The following is a 22265-nucleotide window of genomic DNA, read 5'->3' on the forward strand; positions in this document are numbered from 1 at the left end:
AAATCTCAAGAAATAGCATCAATCCTCCTAGCTAAGTCATCGTCTTAAAACATAAATCAGAGGTCAGCACAAAACTCCATCTACAGAATCCTCCTCTATACAGATTTATGTATTTTGCTCAGAGATCGACTACACGACAGCTACGAAATTTTAAAAACAAAAACAAACAAAAAAAAGACACGGTTGTTCTCGTCCTCTACGAAGCCAGATCACTACCTGCACCTCCTCAAATAACAAGACTCAACAAAGCAGTCAATCCAATCTTCAGTTAAATCAGGAGGTCTCACTAAGCCTGTACATTGTGATCTCTTGTTGCTTGAAATATCGGCGGTCCTCTTCATCAACAAGGACAAGGTTGAGATAGTATTTCACACTAAACTTGTTATTGATATTTGAATATGTTGGAGCTAGCTCATACGGGCTTAAGAACAATCTGATAGGAATTGATTCACCTGCCAAAGCAAATGATGCGATCATCGAACAAATAGGATATTTTATTGACAGCCGATTCAAATCTCCACTGAATGTAACCGGTCAAGCTTTTGCTTCTAAGCATAAGCAGGTTCACAAAACAAAGAAAAGTAACAAAGATACCTCTGACTGGAGCGCCATCCATCAGTTCAAACTTCGCAAGTGTCTCAGTCTCGACATGCGTGTTCGTCCCTGATCCTGTTGATTCTCTGCGTCTGATCTCAAGATCCATGTTTTTAATCTTGATTCTTACAAGAAGAAAATATATTTTGCCAACAATGACATCTTTTAAATGGTACCTGGATATTCAGAATTGTCAGTTAGCAGATTATCATTATGCACAGTCTCTGTAGGACACAGAATTAACGAAGGATTGTTGAAAAAAAAAACATTCTTGTCCCACATTGACTTGTTGATAGTCCTATCTCATCTATATATTGCCTCCCCCCCCAAGGCCTTTTAAGGGGTGAGTGGCCCATTTCTACAGATTCTTTCGTAGAAGAGGTGTATTCTCTATCTTGGTTGAGCCACCCCATCCCCAAAAAACAGACTAAGAAATAAGGCAAATCGATGTGCAAGAAGCTAGAATCAAGGCATTAATGGATCTTTTTATATGCATTATGTAGCTTTGTCCAGATAGAAACACATAAGCCGGAGTTTAATCAAATGTGGGTAGGAACTTACTTGCTCTTGTTGTATTCAAACTCAATATGAAGGCAGTCCTCAATCCCAACTTCCATCTACAATCAAAAGAGAAGGTTTTGGACTATGTTATCAGTAAGAAAAAAGAGAAGATTTTGGACTATGTTATCAGTAAGAAAAAACACTGAGAATCTCTCTGTGAGGGAGGCATAGAGTATATAATAAAATGGTGAAGTCGAGTGTTTTCCAAAGTTTTCTCTTAAGCTTCATAACCGTTAAAAAGCAAACCAAATCATGTAAATTGAATAATAACACAATACCTTAATGCTGTTGTTAATAGATGGAGGAGGAGCATAATTCCGAACCTGAACAGTGTCAAATGATAATAATTAGCCGGACTAGATTATAAAAATAAAGATAGTATGAAAACCTCAATGACAAAGAGGGATCAGAGCAAGAGAATATGAAAATTAGGAAACTACTTCCTGCAATAACGGCCCTTTTGAGCATAAAATTTTCAACATTCTACAGACGATCAGAGTGTATTTCGGGACTAGGCCAAGCCGCCAAGGTCTGAATATAGTACTCGTATTTGATAATACCATCATCCTAGAGGTTAAAAGATACTCCTATAATGATATCGCACTAAGAATTTTAACTAGTAGTATACCTTGTGATAGATGCAAGTCAAGAAAAAATAAACTTCATAAAGAGTTGCTTCTATGGATACTTCCTCCCAGTTCCAGATAACTCTAAAGAAGAACTACGTTATCTGCATACTGGCATGCGACTGTATCTAAATTATTATTTAACAGAAAATTTTACAAAAGAATGCACAAACAACTATTAATGTCCCTAAAATTTGGAAGACATTCCATAATGGTAACATGAATGTTTTAGTAGGTCCATAAAATATGGTTTTTACCACGAAGTCTTGGTATTCCACTATGCTTCCACCATAATTCCGACTTATTGAGACTTTTAGGACGTACCTGAAATACACACAGAATTTGTGACAAATTGGCTTGATAACTGATGAAACTTCAAAGATAAAAAAACATCAAAAAGCAAAAGCAGACCATGCAAAAAAACCCAAACACAATAATATGCTCTTTATGACAATCTATCTGTTGCAACATAATTCATTATTTAGAGTAATTCAGTTGAGAGCTTTGACATGCAAAAGCTTCAATAACTATATAAGATGACAATCCCTAAATCTTAGAAAATTAACGTTGTCAGAAACCCAAAATAGAGAAAATATCTGAAATAAATATGAAGTTCCATTCAGAACTTAATAAAAAAAACACACTTGATACTTGCAGGCAAGCTAAATGATCATCAGTCAAAAAAGGAAGTAGGATAGTTTATGAATAAATAAATGAATTAAAAACTCTCTTTCCTTAGCTAATTGTATTCTTCTTTAGAACAGAGTGCAAAATGAAAGCGATAGATCCTTTTCTCAGATGCATGAACAGTAAAGACAGCGAGTAAGTCGTGTTGAACAATTTGTTCTCAACTGCGAACTCACCTAAGCCGCACGTTCGTCCCATTATATGTCTCATATGGCATCTCCACAGTTGAAAATTCAAAGGGAAATGTTTTCCTCTCATATATCTCTCCAGGAACATCCAGCTCACGAACTGTGTGTACATTAAAAGAAAATTATACTACAACATAGTTAAATGGTTGAATAATCCAGCTTACAAGCTTTTAATATCATGGCATGGTACTGCTTTCAATATTGTCTGGATACTGAAGCAGGTGCCATTGTTAGAAAATTTATGCTCTAATTTATGAAGAGAGATGCAAATATAGCATACTATATTGAAAGAAGGAATGTAGATTAGGCTGTTGATGATGTACTAAACTAGTGTATGATGCTCTCAAGATGAAACCACGTTATATGTTCTTACCTAGGGAAGTAAAGTCGTAATAGTTTCCTCTGTCAAAGTACATTTCTGCAAACACAAAAAAATATAGGGATCAACATAGTCAAAAATTGAGGACGTCAGGATGATACTTTTTTGGATTTTCAACTTCTTTATTACATCATTCTCTTTTGATTGGGAAGAAGATCACTAGCCAATTTGACTTGTGATACAGCACTGGCTTCTAACACCGAATATATAAACTACACACGCTGAATCAGATAAACATCAGTGACGTAAGAATGTACACTAACCAATCTGACCAAGGAGCTCGACCTTGATACCATTGTGTTCCACCTTCTTCCCTGAAATCGGTTCGATGGATATCTGAAAACCCAATGCATAATTCACGTCACTACGATCAAACACTGAAAAATCCAAGCACAAATCTCGAAACAAAATTGGCAAAACACACTAGAGCAGATACCTTCCCAGATATGGTATCTTGACTATGAAAGACAGGGATTAGCACTGTTTTACCATTATCCTTCTTCAGTGCCACCTGTATTTCGAGAGTACACAAGCAAAAAAATCGAACTTGAGCACTCCGGCATCCAACTCGACACAAGAAAGCCGATTCCCGCATTTACCAATTTACCAACACAATTCACAACACACAAATGGCTGCCGCATACAACAATCATAAAAACAACCGCACTAACAAAGCAACTTCGATGCAAAAATACCACCCAAATTTTATATCCCCTTTAAGCAATCACAACTGTCCTCATCAATTTAGAAACCAACAATAGGTACAAGCTAGAGCTAAACGTGTTCAAGTCTCAATTTTCCTTCTCAACTTACGCAAATACACAACCGTAATAGAAATCAAATCCAATAAAACCTGCTTTCGAGATTTCCCATCACCGAATGAAACAGCAATGCTGCATGCCGGCTTAAACGCCCCAATTATATAATTCTGAAAGAAGAAGCGAGCATTCACATCACTAACTCAGACCAAAACAGCAACTACGAAAACACTAATCATTACTATCGTTAAATCAAAGCGCTGAAACTTCACCATAGCGGAAATTCGACTATGTTTCAATTCAAACCCTCACTTGAAGTTCAATCCCCGTTTATGATCGCATTCGTGCAGCTACGGAAGATCTAATTCAAAAACCACTAACAGATCAGAAAATTTTAGGATTGTGATAAAATTCACATAGGAGCTTAAATTTCGACACAAAACCCTAAGGCAGGAAAGCAAGGGATATTGTAGAATCAGATACATACCTTGGATTTGCATAAGATGTGCTGATGGAAGATCGGATTTGGGGAAAATGATGTGAGATGACGAGTGATGTGATGACAGCACAAGGATGACTGAGTATTGACGTGTAGGGCGCGTTTGGATGAAACCAAAAATAAGCTCGTCTGCTATCTGGGCTTCGATTTCTTAAAGATACGAATATTTTGTGGATTAAAATTAAATATTACGACAAAATAGTGCAGCGCATTTATTTCATTTTTTTAAGACAAATTGAAAACAAATTAAAACCAAATAATTTTAATTAAAATTTAATACTATTATTTTAAGAAATTGTGAATCAACACTTTCTTGCTCATATAAGTACAAAATCTTATCGGATTGCTTCATATCAAATTCAAGTGATCTCGTTGAATCGTTTTATTGGGGCTTTACTGTATTTTACATGAGCATCACACCATTGTATATCTCAATAAATAAGAGCCACATAATGATCGAAGAATTTAATATAATGAAACTAATGCAAATTGTAGTGAAACATTTGTATAATTTAAAATTTATAAAATTAATCAATAATCAATCAAACATTAATAATTTAAATAACATTCACAAATCAATAGTCAAGGTAAAGTATCTACTAAGATGACGTTCAGTTGCCATGACTAATATAATGAGACTATCCATCTATGATTAAGTTGTAGATTATTTTAGTTGGAGGAAAGAGACTATGACTAATTATCATGAGAAGGATTAAGTTGTAGGATTCAATCTTATGAACCAAACATGATACATATTTAATCATTGGATTTAATCTTGGCAACCGAACACCGCGGATTTAATCATGCTGCAATATTCATTTATATTGGAGCCGATTCCCAATCATAAATACCCGATTTATGATAATTGACGAAATAATTATATTCAAACATACGAAAATTTTAACATTTCTGATTGCCTTGAGAAACCACTTTATAAAGAGAGGAACATCAGAATTATTGCATTGAGATTCTAGAATATTAACAAGCAACACCAAAAATGGTTGTGGTGAACTCAACAATACCATCAAATTCTAAAACAATACTTCTAACTGAGTGTTTAGTAGTAGTATATCATAGAACCACTCACACGTGCCCTCGTGGTCGGGCGATCTGCCTTCGTGTGAATCAAAATCAAGGATCTTGGGCGCCTGCCTGAAGGTTCAGAATTTGTGAAACGACAAGCCTGGATAGCTCGCCAATCGCGGCTTGGACCTGATAATCATCTGAATCTCTTTGCTGATACAATCCTGATGACTGTGAGCTAAATCTGCCGAATTCTACTGCAGCAACGTTTGTCTTGGTGGTTGTAGCAACGACTCTCTCCAAATCAGTCTGTGATAGCGGTCTGGGCTCCTAAAACAGAAATAACAACACAATAATGCATCAGGTTTCAGTATCTCGTCTACTTAAAGCCTAATGCATTCATGATATAACGGGGCAACATGTAGTTTGATAGTCGATGCAAAATTTCAAATAATTACCTTAGATGGTTTTCCGGATTTCTCATCATCAAGCAATTCCCTTATTGGAAAATATGCAGCTTTCTTACAGAGTTCAAGAAGATCTGAGCCAGTATAACCTTCACATAGTGCAGCTATGCGCTCGTAATCAATGTCATCTTCAACCGTCTCATCCTTCAATATCACCTTCAGTATTGCAACCCTATCCTTACGATCGGGCAGACCAATTTCAAATGACTGTGGAAGGCGTCTAAGAATTGCCTCATCAAGTTCTGATGGACGGTTGGTTGCAGCTAATACCATAACTCGAGCATTTTCTGCAAAGAGAAATAAAAGAAAAGAATTTACCAAAGCAAGAAAGATAAAATATCGTCCAAAGTGATCAACAGAGAACTCACGGTCCGTGGTGAAACCATCCCACAAAGCCATGAATTCGGTTTTCATATTGGTTAGTGCTTCATGGTCTGAAGATTTGCGCTGGCCCAGAAAACTGTCCACTTCGTCAATAAAAATGATTGCTGGCTGAAGCTTGTATGCCAAGGTGAACACAGCAGTCACTGGAGATCGATAAGTACAGAAGAAACATTAAAAGAGATAGGATAGACATATCCATAAGTTCAGACCTTGTTTGTATGAGGTAACGCCTCGAGGTTCAAGTTAAGCATACGGAGTAACTCTAATTATAAGGCGCGGTAAACTAGAGCACTCAAAAGACATAGGAATACATTACCACAACATCTTGTTTTTCATTCAATTCAGAAGTTAAATTAAGTTATCTAGATGCAACAGCAAGAACAACACTCGAGTCCATAAATACAGCTTACGCACCTAGTTTTTGTGCATCACCAAACCATTTGCTCATTAAATTGGCTATTCTGACATTAATGAAGACAGCTCCAGACTCTTTTGCAATTGCCTTTGCAAGCATCGTCTTCCCAGTGCCAGGTGGTCCGTAGAGTAGAACGCCTTTTTGTGGACCAAGAAGCTTCCCATGAGAAAATAACTCAGGTCTTCGCAATGGAAGAATAACTAATTCATACAATGCTTGTTTAATGGCATCCAATCCTCCAATGCTCTCGAATTTCACATCTATGTGCTCTGGGTTGACTACATCACAAGCTACAATATCCTACAAATATTTGAGTGTATGAGTAGTAAGGTCAGAAATGTATGGAGTACATTATACACTCCCTGAAACAAGAACAGAATGCAAGCTTCCAGCATTTTGTGAAATCTAACATTAGCAGATAGGGCGATTTCAATCTAAACACACGGAAAAGTATTCGTTATTTTGCATATGATCTAAAACCAATAAGTTAAACCTGACATATTCAATGAAAACATAATATAGAGCTTCACAATTTACTTCTGAATTCTAATTACCTCTAGATTATTTCAGAAACTTGCCCAGGCCAATTAAGGATAGCTTGAACTGACATTATCTACACACCAAACTCTAAGAATATTAAACTCAGTCAAAGGATCGTAAAACTACAGTTCATCATTACTATCCCTAGAAAATACCTATAATTCCACAACTTATTGAACTCACCAAACAAACAAACGCAATAGTATAATCCAGCTACACTGAATCAATATATTACAATTCTACCACATTCCAACCAAAATCGATACAAGTCCAACATCTAGAGTAAAACTGAAATGAAAATTATGAAATGTAATGAAAATGGAATCACGTAAGAATTGCAAGCTTGCATCATTCTGAAGCCGAACGATTAGCAGATGTTGCGATTTCAATTATTCAATCCACACACACAAGAAAGGAGTATTCATTATTTTGCATCTGATTTGAATCCAATAACTTAAACATGAGAAACTTAATGTAAACATAGTATAGAGCTTCATAATTTACTTCCAAATAAGGATAGCTTGAACTGACTTTATCTACACACAAAATCTTAGAAATATAATTCCACAACTTAGTACTATAATCCAGCTACACGGAATCTATATGCCCGCGGCCAAAATCTACATGACTGAAATGAAATGAAACCTCATAAGAATTGGTTTGAACACCCCAAACAAATAAACAAACTCAATAATACAATCCAGCTACATTGAATCGATGCAACTGTAATTCTACCACATTCTACTTAAAATAGTTGAAGTTAAAGCACTCGCACCACTCAAATCCAATCAAAAAACAAAAGCATTCCACTCAAATATCCGAAACTAAAAATCGATATAAACTGCTAAAATCTACAGTAACTGAAATGAAAGGAAACCTCGTAGGAATTGGTTTGGATAAGAGGTCGGCCTAAACGCTTGGCGATCTCCTTCTTGTGTTCAAGGGCTTTTTTGGAGGCTTCGCGGTTGGGGTCCAATTGCTTAAGGCCGACAAACAGCACCAGGCAACTGAGGGCGGCGCTGGCCGCGTACAGAATCAGCTCTTGCACGATTTTCGTCTCACCCGAATTGCTTTTCATTGTGGTTTTTTTGGCGATTCAATTCGGGTTTTTATGATTCTCCTTTCTTCTTGCTAGGGTTTTTAGGATAATTAATCTGTGTTTTTGGGGGCACGAAACGCAGTATGCAGAAAGTTCGAGGCGACGACGAGACGACGCCTGTGATTTTACGGATTTACCCTCACATTCTTCACCGGGTTTTGAATTTTGTATATTTGGGCTTAGGCCTACTTAATTATGGGCTATGTCTACACAAACAGTAGCAAATATTTTAGTCACAATAGTTTTAATTATACTCCCTCCATCACTCCGTCCCTGAAAAAATGCGAAACGTGTTTGTAGGACTCCAAATGCTCACTCAACATCTTTTCTAATGGACTCTTGGTGTTGAGCAAACAACTTATGTTTTTGAGTTTGTAAAGGATTGATTTGAAAATTTTTCCCATGCGGATATATGCCATCGAAGATAGTGTGCCCTATTATATTGATGCCCTTACCCATAAATTAACGATGGTGTTCGACCTTCTAAGACATCTTCAAAAAAAAAGAGACCGATGGAGTACATTAATATCATTGACAAACCCCGGAGCCCCAAAGAATGCATGCCATATCCATAAGCGATGATGCCACAACTTCCAAAATGATCTTTGGGTTTTTCCACTTCTCCCCGTATATTGTCCCCCCCATGCGTTAGGACAATTTTTCCACCCCAATGCAGCGCCTACTCCCTATGAGAAATAATGTTCCTGACATCTTAATAATTATTTTTACTAGTAAATGCATGTCATATCAAACTCATATCTGCAAATCCATGTGGTAAAATTTGAAGTTTGTGACATCCCACTTGCTTTTTTGCAGAAAATTCTTGTGACACTAATTTATTTTACATAAATTTATGTTACATAAAGTGCAAACAAAGATCACACCAAATGAAGTAAATTAAGATCACACAAAACTAACATTACATAATTAAAAGCACACCATACAAATATTACTACAACTAAGATCACACCAAACTACTATTACATAACTAGATCTCACACCTAACTCATCTCGAACTAAAAGCATTTATTTTCCAAACACAATCTCCGTTAGGTTGCGTTTCATGTCTTGATCTTCTGGGGACAAGTGCTCTTTCTCCAACAACTTAAGCAACATTCTTTGGTACATCTTCAGAGGGCTTATCCAGCTTTTCACATTCTAGCTGCAGTCGAGCCCTTACTATTTCGTTCTCATTATCTTTAGCTAGCCTAAGTGCATGAAGATCTGCAGCACATTGTGCATTAATAGAATCAGATTGTGTTACCTTGCCTTTTCCTTTCCTTTTTGCCTTGTCTCTGCCTATAGGTCGGGAACTAGTTGAATGTCCAGATGTGGGAGTTTTCGGATTTGAAGGGATAGTATACTCGCCGGATTCAGAAGTCTTTGTCCTCTTTGAGCTGCTGTCATCCTGTTCATTAGCAAAATTTTCATTGTCAGGAAATACCTGTGTTGCATCATGAACACTCCACTTCTCATGTTTACTCATAACTTCATTAAACACTATCAAATCTTGAAAGCCGTTGCCTCCGTCGCCTTTGTAGATGCTATGAGCTTCATTCTCAACATCCTGGTCGCTCATGCCACTCCTTTTTCGGGCGTTGGCAGCTCTGCAAGCAGCCACCCATTTGTTGGCGTTTCCGTTAAGTCGTTTCCATCGACCCTTCAAAGAGTCCATATTTCTTTTGTTAATTTCACCTGGATTTTCTGCTTGGCAGACATGATACAATTTATGGACATTTAGCCATAATGTATCTCCCTTCTGATTTTTACCACGCACACTATCTTCGCTTGCGTAGACCCAAGAAGACATAAGTGCTATGTCTTCTTTCACACCCCAACTTAGATTTTTTGAGCTCCTCTGATTTTTGTTCGCTTGTTGGACATCTCCGAACAAATTGCGGGTGATATTTCCAGACGTGGGAATTTCAGTAGATGTAGGAATTTGGCTTAAATTTGGAGAAAATTCAAGGTTTTGTGAATACTCCGGATTTGAAAAAAATTGGGAGTTTGGATATTCTGATAATTGTTGATAATTTTGGGAATTTTGATGGTTTGAGAAACAAGGACGATAGTCTGGATAATTTGGATCCATGAAACCAAATTTATCAAAACAAGAATGAAAAGAAAGTTATTTGTTTGTGAAGAGTTTTGCATGCTTAGTGGGATATATATAGAAAAAATGAAGCACAATAAAAAAGTAGCAAATAATAAAGAAATAATAAAAAAAATAACAATTAATCATAAATAAAATGAACTAGTTCACGTGAATTTTTCAGAAAAGGGGCTGACATGAATGTTTGGAAGAATAATTCACATGAGTTTTGAAATGATATATAAAGACAAAAATAATAGTAATTAAATAAATTAAAATTAATCACTTAAAGTAATAAAAATTTCATAAATTCACAATATTCAAAATATTCAAAAGTATTTAGATTTCATATTTATAGATTACAATTCTAAGACATGTACATTATTAAATAAAATAGTGATAATCAATAATTAATAGTAGTAAATAAGAAAAGTAAAAATAATAATACAGGAAACCAATGAAAATTCGACATGTGTCATTTGGCCTTCACTTTTGTATGGGCCGGCTGACAAGCCTTGAAAATGGGGGTTGGGTTGGATAATTTTATTTTTGCTTTATTTTTAATACTTCCTATTTTGTCTTATATGCTCCACCCCCATCTCATAGTCACCGATGGGGGTGGTCTAAGAGAAGGGCTCGTTCAGTTACGCCTATATGGAAATGCAAGATTCATCTCTTGACTTTAATAAATATGGGCGGTCTCACACACCCCTGCGTCGTTGTTGGGTGTTGTTTCATATTTGGAGAGACGAAATGCAAGTTGTGTTCTGTCAGACGAAAATGTCCCCTTCACTCTTACATAATTCCTCCAACTACCCCTCACCCCTCCAACTACAGCTGATTAGAGTTATCTCTATCCACATTCACTACTACATTACTACTCATTTTCTCCTCCACAACTACAAACGGCTGCGAAATACTAGACACGACACCATTGCGATTCCTAACACCATGATTTACACTAATCTCAGCCTCAAATTTAACAGGAGGAGCAATATAACCACCACCATTGGTGGCAATTCCATCGTATCCCCTGCCCAGCCACGTCACGAAGCCCTACTTTTTTCCTCTTCGGCTGACATTAAATTGAAAATTGGGGCGACGAACGACGTCGTTAGGGAGGGTTGGGGGGTAGACCAGGAAGCATGTAGGGCAGAAGGCCTGCGGATGGAGGCGGAGGACGCAGGTGATGCAGAGACATTTGAAGTTGCTGCGAGAGCGGATCTGGTGGAGCAGGCGCCGCTCGTGAGCGCCTCAGTTATCGCATCTGGTCCTCGCCATTTGTTGAAGAGCAAACCGTGGAGTGCAGACCCAGAGAGAGAAAGTAAAAGAAAATGCACAACTCCAAATGAACACGGAAGGCGGACTTGGGGGGAAACCAAAAAAGTCAAGGTCACTTTGGTAAACTCGCCACCATTTCTTCTTCGTTGTAGCGAACAAGAATTCCAATAACAAGTGGGCGGCGTGTATCATTTCATGCCAAAGTCAAACTGCGCTGTGCGGGCCAGGGGGTGTATTGAGGGTCGTGCCATTTCATTTATTGAACACCAAACCGGCTTTATTGCACTGGTATGACCCCAATTCGGGTCAATTATTGAACACCGAACGAGCCCTTAGGATTTATTAGTAACTAACCTACAACGAAAAACCTATTTGTATACGTGCAACATGTTGTTGATTTTAACTAAACATTGTTATACATAGAAGATATCTTTGAACTAATTGAAGAAGACATCCATATGATCGTTTTCGAGTGAAAAATCAAATACAATTTTCATCAAACAAAAATTATTTTCAAATTCAAAATTTATAATTTTTTCGATTGATTTTAAATATTGTGGAATTGATATTGAATGTTTGCCTAATTGTTTTCGGCAGTTTCCCAAAATTGAATGAGGTAGGACGAAAGGGAGATGTAATTGTCGCAGGGACTTAATTGTCATTTCACCCAAGCCCAGAGATTCGTTATAAAATGAAGTTGATCTAAGCAACGAAAATCATTAGATTCCGCTTCTTTGGTAATCTGTCTAATCGGATTGATTTCGTTTGATCTCTTTAATCGTTAATCGGTTTATATTTTCTTTTTATTGAAACTATTTTCCTTTCTTTGTGTTTAGTGGTGAGGAACAATCAACGATGGCATCAAATCCGAAATATCACACATTTGAGGAAGTCGCCAAGCACAATAAGATTAAAGATTGCTGGGTGATTATCAGCGGAAAGGTAATATCATGAATCTAGGAATATTGGAGTAGAAAATTAATGTTTGTGGCTGGAGTTGGGTTATAGTCAGGGGGGTCGAAACGGGTAGCGGGTAACGGGTATTTCAAATCCCAACCCGATACCCGGCGGGTATCAAGCACCCGATACCCACAAAAATCGGGGTCGTAGATCGGGTATTAACATTTTCAGAATGTCGGGTATCGGGTATACCGATACCCGATCAGAATATCTGAATACCCGAATAAATACCCGATTTAGATTTAGGGAGAGAAGGATTTATCCTATATTTATACAACACAAGTCATCTATCATTTACCTCTCTTTCAATGTGGGAAACTTGGTCAGCCACCACACCATCCATCGTTCAAAAATACCATATCAATTTGAGTTAAAGATGAAATGAATAATTTTGGACAACTTGTTCCAACCAAACGTAAACTTTTATGGTTAATTTTTAATATTGATTATAACGAAACAACTATCAAAAGATTTTCTACAAATAGTTAGACTTAGACTAGAAAAAGATGTAATTGAATGCGTAATCAACATTAAGACTGCAAAATAAAATCAAAGATAGTACATTTTCCAAAATATTTATGAAATATTTTTGAGACATTACATCAATATTCTACATGTAATGATATAGTTAGATGACTTGATATTTAACTTTTATTCATTATAATTGAAGGTTTTTCGTCTTATTTAGTTTAGTGCCTATTTCATATTTCTATTATCTTTTGTTTAAGATATTAATCAGTGTTATTTGACAAACTAGATTTTCTCTAGTTTAATCTGAGTGTCTTGAATTTTGGCATGCCAATCTCATAATATACAAATAAATACATGAGCCGTGTCAAAATATTAATAAGCTTATTCACAAAGTTTTAAAACTGTCCCACATCGCCAAAGTACATAGATGAGTCCCTAACCAAAGTATAAAAATATTGGCAGATTTCATTCATTGAATCAAATATCAATTACATCTGCGGGTTCGGGTACCCGCGATTGCGGGTGTGGGTTACCCGACGCGGGTATCAGGATACCCGCTATGCCTTGCGGGTCGGGTAGTACAAAATGTGATTTTTCGGGTTCGGGTACCTGAGAAATCGGGTGGGGGTACCCGCGGATACCCGTTTCGACACCTCTAGTTATAGTATTTTAATGGAAATTTATACTAAAATATGTTGGTAACCGCATCATGAATATCCGTTGCTAGTAGTACTCCCTCCGTCTCGGAAATATTGTCCAAGTTTGACTCGACAAAAGTTTTAAGAAATATAAAAAAAAAAGAGTTTAAAAAGTTAGCTGAATGAGGATCTCATACTTATATACTATTGGTTTTCATAATAAAATGTGAGTGTAAAGAGTTAGTGGAGAGTGAAGTCCATTTACCAAAAATAGAAGAAAAAAAAAAACAACAACAACAAAGTGGACAACTACACGTACGGACCAAAATGGATAAATTGTTTAACATTTCACGGACGGAGGGAGTAATTTTTTATAGGTTTATGATGTGACCCCATTCATGGAGGATCATCCCGGAGGTGATGATATTCTGCTATCGGTCTCAGGTAACCTAACCATGACTTTATTTGTTTTTCTTAATCTTAGACGGAGGTGATTATAAACAAAGACTGAATCAAGATTGTTTCTAGGAAAAGACGCAACTAGCGACATTGAAGATGTTGGGCACAACGATTCTGCTCGGGAGATGATGGACCAGTACTTGATCGGGGGGATAGACATGGCAACGGTTCCCCTGAAACCAAGCTACGTTCCTCCAGATAAGACTCCGGAGTTTGTGATCAAGATCCTGCAATTTCTCGTGATATTGGGACTGGCATTTGCTGTCCGACTCTACACCAGAGAGAAATGAGGGGTTAGAATTGCGGATTTGCTTTGCAGCTCTTGGTTTTTATTCATAACTTGTGTGCGTTGCACGACATACTCAAAAAATAAATTATATAGAATTCACACTAGTATAATGCAAAAAAAAAAAAGCTTCCCATATTTTCTTATTTTTAATAATGTTGAAAATTAAGTACTTATAATATTTATGTTTGAATTGATTGCATGGTCAGTCCATCAATATATTTAGTTACTAATCAATTAATATCCAATAATTTCATTAATTGAGTTGATTAACAATAGACCATTAATCAACTTCATTTATAAAAACAATTTATCAGAATGCACCAAGAAATGAAAAATATAGAAAATGGATCCAGAATCACCTATGCTCACGCGGCTCAAGCCCACCCCCCATCGACCTCCATCTATCTCCAATAGTCCATATCTTCTCCGCTCATCGTCTCAAGCACTTTAGTCGTCTTGCGTCAGCATCATTTTCTCCATCATGCCAGTTTGTCCTCATCTATATGAGAACTTCAATTAAAAGTCAACTACGGACTCTATATTGCAATTTCAATAAATATTTGCATTTGTGAATGCAAACAAAAGTATGTGTTTATATTTGTGAAATTCGTAATTCGCAAGAGTTCATGACTATAAATTTTTCACAAAAATACTCACCAACTTCAAAATCAAATCGTCTAAATGAATGCTTCTATGATTTCAAAATTTGACTGATTACGTTATGTTAGGTCGTAGATCACTGAGGAAGTTGAATTCCATTTCCATGGTGTCAACTTTCTTCCTATGCAAACGAATACTTTTTGTTGGGCTGCGAACTTTGTATCTAATTTTTATCGCCCATAGGATAAATTAGAACAAGTTCATGTATCATTGATTTTTTTGCTGATTTTTAATAAAGCGAGTACTTTTTGTTGGGCCGCGAACTTTGTCGAGGTATCAATTTTGGTTTGTAACCTTCGAAAATATCTTATGAGGTCTATTAACTTCAATGCAATACTATCATTAAACTATTTTTTCACTATTTCAAACTTTTATTGGATGAAAATATCCTCAAGCCCATGAAGGACATTAATTTCAGTCTATTTGTTCTCTCTTCTCTATCAATTAGTATTTAATTTATATCTTTTTTTTCCGACCATTTATTAAAGAAGAGAATGAAAAATGGGAAAGACAAGAGAAAAAGAGAAGGAAGAAAGGTGAAAAAAAATAAGAGAGATAAATTAAATATCTTAATAAAGAATAATAATAAATAGACTAAAATGCTTTTCATTGGCTTGAGGTTATTTTAGTTCAAATAAAGTTTGAAACAATTAAAAAGTAGCTTAAATGAAATCTCATAAGATATTTTTAAATGTTATGGACCAAAATTGAGATCTTGCCAAAGTTCGCGGCCAATAAATAATGTTTCCTTTTATTAATATTGCAGGGTGAACTTAGATATGATTAAAATTCTATTTTCTTTACAATTTCCTTAAAAACATAATAGAATGGCAATGCATGTTTTATAATTTATCCAACATTACTGATAAATTTTTTTAAATCGTCGCAACTAAGATGACATATTCTTATATTTAAAATTAAATTTATAATTTTACTCTTTTCATAATATATTTAATTATATACTCTCCACGAAAAATAGAATACATTTGTCATTTTTTGTTATCCAAAAAAAATTAATTTTAAAAAATGAAACAAGTAGATAAATTGTGATTTACTTTGGAATAACAGAGAGGATTCTTTTTGGAATACCAAATACGACTGGGTTGGTAATTGCTTTACGTGTTTGAATAAAAATTGCGACGAAATTTAAGTAAAATAACAATAAATTAAATAAGGCATAGATGTAAATGACATTTGCCATAATAAGATTAAGAATTGCATATGCAATTGAAATACTGGCAGCCCTTTTTTGAGATAAAATAGACAGCAAAAGCATGATTATCTTGTTACTGCTTTGGGATAACATTCGAAGTCAACAACGATTTTGTATTTATTTTAGTTTTTTTAAATGATGTTTATCCACCATATTATTACTTTATCTTTAAATTGAAAAAATAATGAATTTTGCCAAAGAAGATATATTATGATTTTAAGTACTATAGTAGTTAAATTATTGTTCTGGTATCAACATACTATTTCCCTATTTTCCATAAAATTCTGTAAAATCACTCCTGAACTATTATTATCGTGAGTATTTTTATCAAATAAATAGGAGTATGTAATTACTGTTTTCGGATGGAGACAAATAATTAAAAATATTTCTCTTTTTTCTTATATTTTATTAATTTTATTTTAAAATTTTATCACCCACCATTAAATCTGTAGAAAGATTGACTAATATTTTCTTTATTAAATTATGAATGTATTTATACTAAAGTAAAGTGCAAAATTGGAAGTTAAATTATCGGAAAAAACACAAAGTTTTAACAACTTATAGTATGGCCCCAAACTTTGATAAACAAGAGTTAGGATTTATTAGTAACTAGTAGTAATATATCGCGAAAAACTCATTTGTATATGTGTAACATATTGTTATTTTAAACTAAACAATTGTTATACATAGATGATATTCTTGTGAACTAATCGACGATGACATCTATATGATCGTTTTCGAATGAAAATCAAATACTATTTCATCAACAAAAACTGTTTTCGAATTCAAAATTTATAAATTTTTCGACTCATTTTAAATATAGTGGTATTGATGAATGTTATCGGCAGTTTCCCAAATTTGAATCGGGTAGGACGAAAGTGAGATGTAATTATTGTAGGGACTCAATTGTCATTTCAGCCAACCCGGAGTTACGTTATAAAAATGAAGTTGATTTCAGCACTTCACACTCAACTCAAAAATCTAAGCAAGGAAAATCATTAGATTCCGCTTCTCTGGTAATCTCTCTGATCGAATTGATTGCGTTTGATTCCGTTTTCTCGCGCTGCTCATACTCTCTTCAATCGTTAATCGGTTTATATTTTCTTATAATTGAAACTATTTTCCTTTCTTCGTGTTTAGTGGCGAGGAACAATCAACGATGGCATCAGATCCGAAATCTCACACATTTGAGGAAGTCGCCAAGCACAATAAGACTAAGGATTGCTGGCTGATTATCAGCGGAAAGGTAATATCATCAATTTTTTTAATGAAATCTCTACTCGTATTGAGCAGAGCTCGATTATGAGAATTTTGATGTGTACATCTTCAATTCGTTTTGGTTCTACGCTGTTTGATTATCACATTGAATTTGGAGTCAATTTAGTCGTACCTTTATGTAGAGTTCGATTTCCGTTGACTGAATTGAATCTCTAGATTAGGAACAGTGACTGTGTTCTACTGCGAATTTCAGTTAATTTATTAGATTCGAGCTCTTTTTTTCAGTTAATTTTTCTTATTTTCTTATTTTTCGTTTTTTTGTCCTCTTTTGAGCTAGAGTTGCTAGATTACACATCCTTAGGTGGTTACTGGTTAGTTCTGATTACTAACTAGTGGAGCATTTAGATAACTCTGAATCAATGTAAATAATGCTTGGACTTGCTGAAACTTTCTTCTTTCATTGGTTAATTTGGAGTAAAAATTTGGGGGAAATCTAATTCTGATGGCATTCTAAAAATTCCAACTATTTGCACTCACTCCAAACTAAGATTCATCCTCAGTGAGTACTGAGTATCATATAGTAATATCTTAGATCAATAGTCTTTGTAGTTTTACTTACAATGTTTATGAAATGTTTAACTTCAATCTGATGATTATTTAATTGATTAAAAATATTAATAATTTGAGATCACTTGTAAACATGATAAATAAACAATAACTTCAAGATGATGCTAAGTAGAGAAGGTTGTCTGGGGGTTTTGGTGCCAGGGCTGCCCCTAGGTTAACATGCTGGTTTTCTTAGCCAACGGTTTTGGGCTGGGACTATTACAAAACGACAAGGGCCTCTTACAGTTTGGCTGTTTTCCTAGATGCAACCATCAGTTCGTACTGTCTCAAATGATAATCATGAATCTAGGAATATTGTGTTCTTGAAGTAGAAAATTAATGTTGATGGCTGGAGTTGGATTATATTTTATTGACAAATTATACTGAAATATGTTGGCCACCGTACTGCATCATGAATATCCGTTGATAGTGTATTTTTTATAGGTTTATGATGTGACCCCATTCATGGAGGATCATCCCGGAGGTGATGAAGTTCTGCTATCGGCCACTGGTAACTTAACCATGATCTAATATGTTTTTCTTAGACGAAGATGATTATATAAAACTGTAAACAAAGACTGAATCAAGAATGCCGTGTGAAATTACTGCCTCTTTCTAGGAAAAGACGCAACCAACGACTTTGAAGATGTTGGGCACAGTGATTCTGCTCGGGAGATGATGGACCAGTACTTGATCGGGGAGATAGACATGGCAACGGTTCCCCTGAAACGAAGCTACGTTCCTCCAGAGCAACCATCGTACAATCCAGACAAGACTCCAGAGTTTGTGATCAAGATCCTGCAGTTTCTCGTGCCTCTCCTGATATTGGGACTGGCGTTTGCTGTCCGAGTCTACACCAAAGAGAAATGAGGGGTTCGAATTGCGGATTTGCATTGCAGCTGTTGGTTAAATTTCCTAATTTTGATTGTCTGTAGAACTAGTTCATGCTGGATTCGAGATGAGATTATCAGGTTGGACTGCTATGTTGTAAGACTATTGCTTTGTGTTGTTTGTGGAAAACGGCTCTTAAAGGCTTTATGCTCAATTTCTCGATTTAATTTAGCGTTATCCTGATCCTAGCCTATTACACTGCATTATTCATGAGTCTTATAATTCCACATCTAGTACTCTGTATTTTTCTATGAGGTCACCGAGTCCAACTTAAATTCTTCCGTTCTTATTTGTTTTAAATACTTACAGTAGTACTCTGTATTTTCTATAATTAAGTTGATTTATAAATAAACAAAATACTCAAATTACGTTAAAACTTAAAACGACAGAAAGTATTTAATCGAAATAAACAAAAAAATCTTAACCGTGTTTTCTAATCCAGTAAGTGTGATGATAATGTGCTTTGCCAATTTGTGAACTAACTAATAGCACTCCGTATGCCCTTAATCATAGTTTAATTATATATATGACGTTTCATCTCTAACCAATAGATAAGAGTTCCAAATTAGAAAACCATTATTGATTCTCTTTTAAAAAATTCATAGTTTAATGACCAAGTTATTTGGCCTAAAAATGATTATGAAAGAAACCATACTAATACAAAAACAATCTTCACAGTATTTGATATATTAAGTCCAATCCAAGTAGCACACTAGAATACAAAAATTCCAAGTTTAAGTTTATTCATAGAACAACATTCCAACTGACACAACACTCATCCCTGAATTCGCGTTAAAACTAGAGCTTGGAAGCTGCCCCCTTGTCCAAAAACCACGACAACTCCCCTTCCGGTGCAACCAGTTGGACCGGAAGCACGTCGGAGTTCGAAACATCACTCAGCGCAATATGTACCGCGTTGGCTTTACCAGCACCCGCGACAACAAGGGCGATGTTCGCAGAGGAATTGATGACCGGGAGAGTGAAAGAGATCCTTTCTGGAGGGGGTTTAGGTGAATCTGTGATGAAGGAAACCCACTTCTCTTTTTCGTGAATGAGAGGGTGTTCGGGGAACAAGGAAGCAATGTGGCCGTCAGGACCCATGCCCATTAGCATAAGGTCAAATTTGGGGAACCCAGTGCTCTCGGATTGATCTATTGTTTTAGTTTTCACCAAATGCTTGAGACAGGTCTCGTAATCGTCTGCTGCACCTTCTGCGGACAGTGCATCATTTATAGCATACACGTTGCCCGTGGGAATTGGCACCTGCACCAGGAAATATAGATGAAAAAGGAAATGCAGTGATACTAAGCCGTATTCCTTTTTGGGATGTCCCGAGCTAAATCAGTTCGAACAAATACACATAATCATGGTTAGGAGGTTGCCAATAAAGAATATACTTATAGGGCTTTGATTGTGCTTTTCTAAAGAAAAAATTTTCTAGCATCCAGTTCTAACTTTAGTATTGCTCTTTTTGCAGATCAGGCGTTCGTTTTCTAAATATTTTGAGGCATCCCATTGTCTATATCTCATCATTAAGGGCAGTAGATAAGTACTTTGCAACTACCAAATTCTCGGTATTGAATCCTCCTTACTAGGCTCTATCTGCAGAATTACCTTGCTATTGTAATTTGTAGTAGTATACAAATAGTCATGTCATTGTAAATGACGAGTGGAGTAGTAAGGCAAAAGCAGTTCGAAGCAGAAACAATAACAAAAAAACAGCAACAAAATCATCAATACATACAAAAACAAGAAAACAAATCCAACCACGTGAAAACATATTCAAAGGGGCAACGTACTTTAAGGCATTATCCGACAATTCAACCACTAGCAAGTAGTGTCACAACAGCTCCAAACCGAAGAAAAAATTACAAACAATAAAAAAAAACACACGATAATCTCATTCAAAGCTTGCCCCATGTGTCAAAACACAAACAAACACCCCCACCAGAGGACCAAATTCAGATTGAAGTTCTTCGAACCAACATGTGCGCCTAAAATCTAACAACCACAAAGAATCATTTCCGCATCCATAGAAATGTAAGAAAGTGTACCTTGGATAGAAACTCATTGTAAGCAAGGAGATAATTACTATCAGGATGATCCTTCGGCACCACTCTCTCATCCACCCAAAACACATGCCATTTTGACCAATCTACTGAATCAATGAACGGCTGCTCCAATAATTTCCTATGATTCAATCACCAAACACGATACCACAAAATACTTCCAACTCCATCAAAATGCATAGTTTAAGCGAAAAGCAAATCAATTCAATATTAACCACAAAGACAAAACAAATCCACTCTAAATCATAAGTTATGATATGTAACAATCATGCCAAAATCATCTTCGACAGATAATCAACAAACATTGCAATTTTTACTAAGAATCATCATTTCCTCGGAAAAATTAGCCAGAATTACGGTTTAATGTTAAAAAATGCCATAAAACACAGTATCACAAACTACTTCAGCTCCATCAAATGCATAGTTTAAGTGAAAAGCTAATCAATTCAATATCAAACCACAAAGACAAAACAAATCCACTCTAAAGTCTGAAGTAAAAATCATGCCAAAATTATCTTCAACGGATAGTCACCAACCATTGTACTTAGTACTCAGAGTCATCATATCCTCAGCAAAAAAAATCATAACTGTTTAATCTTAAAAAGTGCCACAAAACAAAATATCGCAAAATACTTTAGCTCCATCAAATGCATCGTTCAAGCGAAAAGCAAATCAATTCAGCATTAAACCACAAAGACAAGACAAATCCACTCTAAATCATAACAATCATACCAAAATTATCCCCAACGGATGATCATCACCAAACATTGCAATTAGCACTGAGAATCATCTGAAATATACCTAAGAGACTTAACGAGTGATCCGCCGGAGAGAACAACGGTGAACGAGTCCTTCCGCTGCGACGATTTTTTGGATAGATCAGCGGCGTATTCCGCGAGCGACACCGCCAGATGTTCTTCCGTATCGAACACTTTGACTTTGCCCTTGCTCTTCGGCGTCACGATCTCAGCCATGGAAGCTCTGGTTGCTCCGCGCCTCGGCGTGTAGGAAACCGAATTCAATCTGAGACTGAGAGAGGTGGCGGCGAGGAAGCGCGGCGGCGATCGGGTGAGGGATTGATTGGGGAGAGCGGCGGAGAGAGCGCGGAAGGAGGCGGCCATGCGGCGAATATATAGAGAAAGGGGCGGAAACCGGTTGTTGAGAGTGTGGGGTTTGGTGTGATGAGGTGTGGGGGAAT

The 22265-nt window shown here is 36.1% G+C and overlaps 6 protein-coding genes across 9 annotated transcripts; 2 read left to right on the top strand and 4 right to left on the bottom strand.

The window, feature by feature from the left end:
* Positions 1-5: 5 nt before the first annotated feature.
* On the bottom strand, positions 6-4431 carry LOC125216146 (vacuolar protein sorting-associated protein 26B). 4 transcript variants are annotated; one of them, XM_048117781.1, is made up of 12 exons: positions 4281-4431; positions 4066-4154; positions 3889-3963; positions 3472-3546; positions 3299-3371; positions 3030-3074; positions 2645-2756; positions 2039-2105; positions 1434-1478; positions 1156-1211; positions 595-770; positions 6-452 (listed from the first exon to the last, which is right to left on the bottom strand). In XM_048117781.1, exons 2-12 carry the CDS (start codon positions 4066-4068, stop codon positions 274-276), a joined length of 906 nt encoding a protein of 301 aa, XP_047973738.1. In that variant the 5' UTR covers positions 4069-4154; positions 4281-4431; the 3' UTR covers positions 6-273. The 4 variants fall into 4 exon arrangements, with proteins under 4 accessions (XP_047973738.1, XP_047973739.1, XP_047973740.1 ...); XM_048117782.1 differs by having other exon boundaries at positions 4066-4169; positions 4281-4393; XM_048117783.1 differs by lacking the exon at positions 3472-3546.
* A 774-nt stretch (positions 4432-5205) lies between these two features.
* Positions 5206-8312, bottom strand: LOC125215359 (outer mitochondrial transmembrane helix translocase-like). The gene is made up of 5 exons (XM_048116754.1): positions 7999-8312; positions 6581-6881; positions 6151-6309; positions 5774-6069; positions 5206-5645 (listed from the first exon to the last, which is right to left on the bottom strand). The coding sequence occupies exons 1-5, from the start codon at positions 8197-8199 to the stop codon at positions 5424-5426; spliced, it is 1179 nt and encodes a 392-aa protein (XP_047972711.1). The 5' UTR covers positions 8200-8312; the 3' UTR covers positions 5206-5423.
* A 1013-nt stretch (positions 8313-9325) lies between these two features.
* Positions 9326-9895, bottom strand: LOC125209842. The gene has a single exon (XM_048109421.1). The coding sequence runs from the start codon at positions 9893-9895 to the stop codon at positions 9326-9328; it is 570 nt and encodes a 189-aa protein (XP_047965378.1).
* A 2372-nt stretch (positions 9896-12267) lies between these two features.
* On the top strand, positions 12268-14560 carry LOC125212462 (cytochrome b5-like). Its single transcript, XM_048112645.1, has 4 exons — positions 12268-12330; positions 12430-12535; positions 14040-14106; positions 14191-14560. Exons 2-4 carry the CDS (start codon positions 12449-12451, stop codon positions 14409-14411), a joined length of 375 nt encoding a protein of 124 aa, XP_047968602.1. The 5' UTR covers positions 12268-12330; positions 12430-12448; the 3' UTR covers positions 14412-14560.
* Positions 14561-17195: 2635 nt separating this feature from the next.
* LOC125212460 (cytochrome b5-like) lies at positions 17196-19152 on the top strand. Its single transcript, XM_048112642.1, has 4 exons — positions 17196-17299; positions 17424-17529; positions 18552-18618; positions 18727-19152. Exons 2-4 carry the CDS (start codon positions 17443-17445, stop codon positions 18975-18977), a joined length of 405 nt encoding a protein of 134 aa, XP_047968599.1. The 5' UTR covers positions 17196-17299; positions 17424-17442; the 3' UTR covers positions 18978-19152.
* A 501-nt stretch (positions 19153-19653) lies between these two features.
* LOC125212459 (probable 6-phosphogluconolactonase 4, chloroplastic) lies at positions 19654-22260 on the bottom strand. The gene is made up of 3 exons (XM_048112641.1): positions 21869-22260; positions 21053-21188; positions 19654-20261 (listed from the first exon to the last, which is right to left on the bottom strand). The coding sequence occupies exons 1-3, from the start codon at positions 22186-22188 to the stop codon at positions 19797-19799; spliced, it is 921 nt and encodes a 306-aa protein (XP_047968598.1). The 5' UTR covers positions 22189-22260; the 3' UTR covers positions 19654-19796.
* Between the last annotated feature and the right edge of the window lie 5 nt (positions 22261-22265).

Source organism: Salvia hispanica, chromosome 3 (genome assembly GCF_023119035.1).
Source record: "Salvia hispanica cultivar TCC Black 2014 chromosome 3, UniMelb_Shisp_WGS_1.0, whole genome shotgun sequence".
In the NCBI taxonomy this organism is placed as follows: Eukaryota; Viridiplantae; Streptophyta; class Magnoliopsida; order Lamiales; family Lamiaceae; genus Salvia; species Salvia hispanica.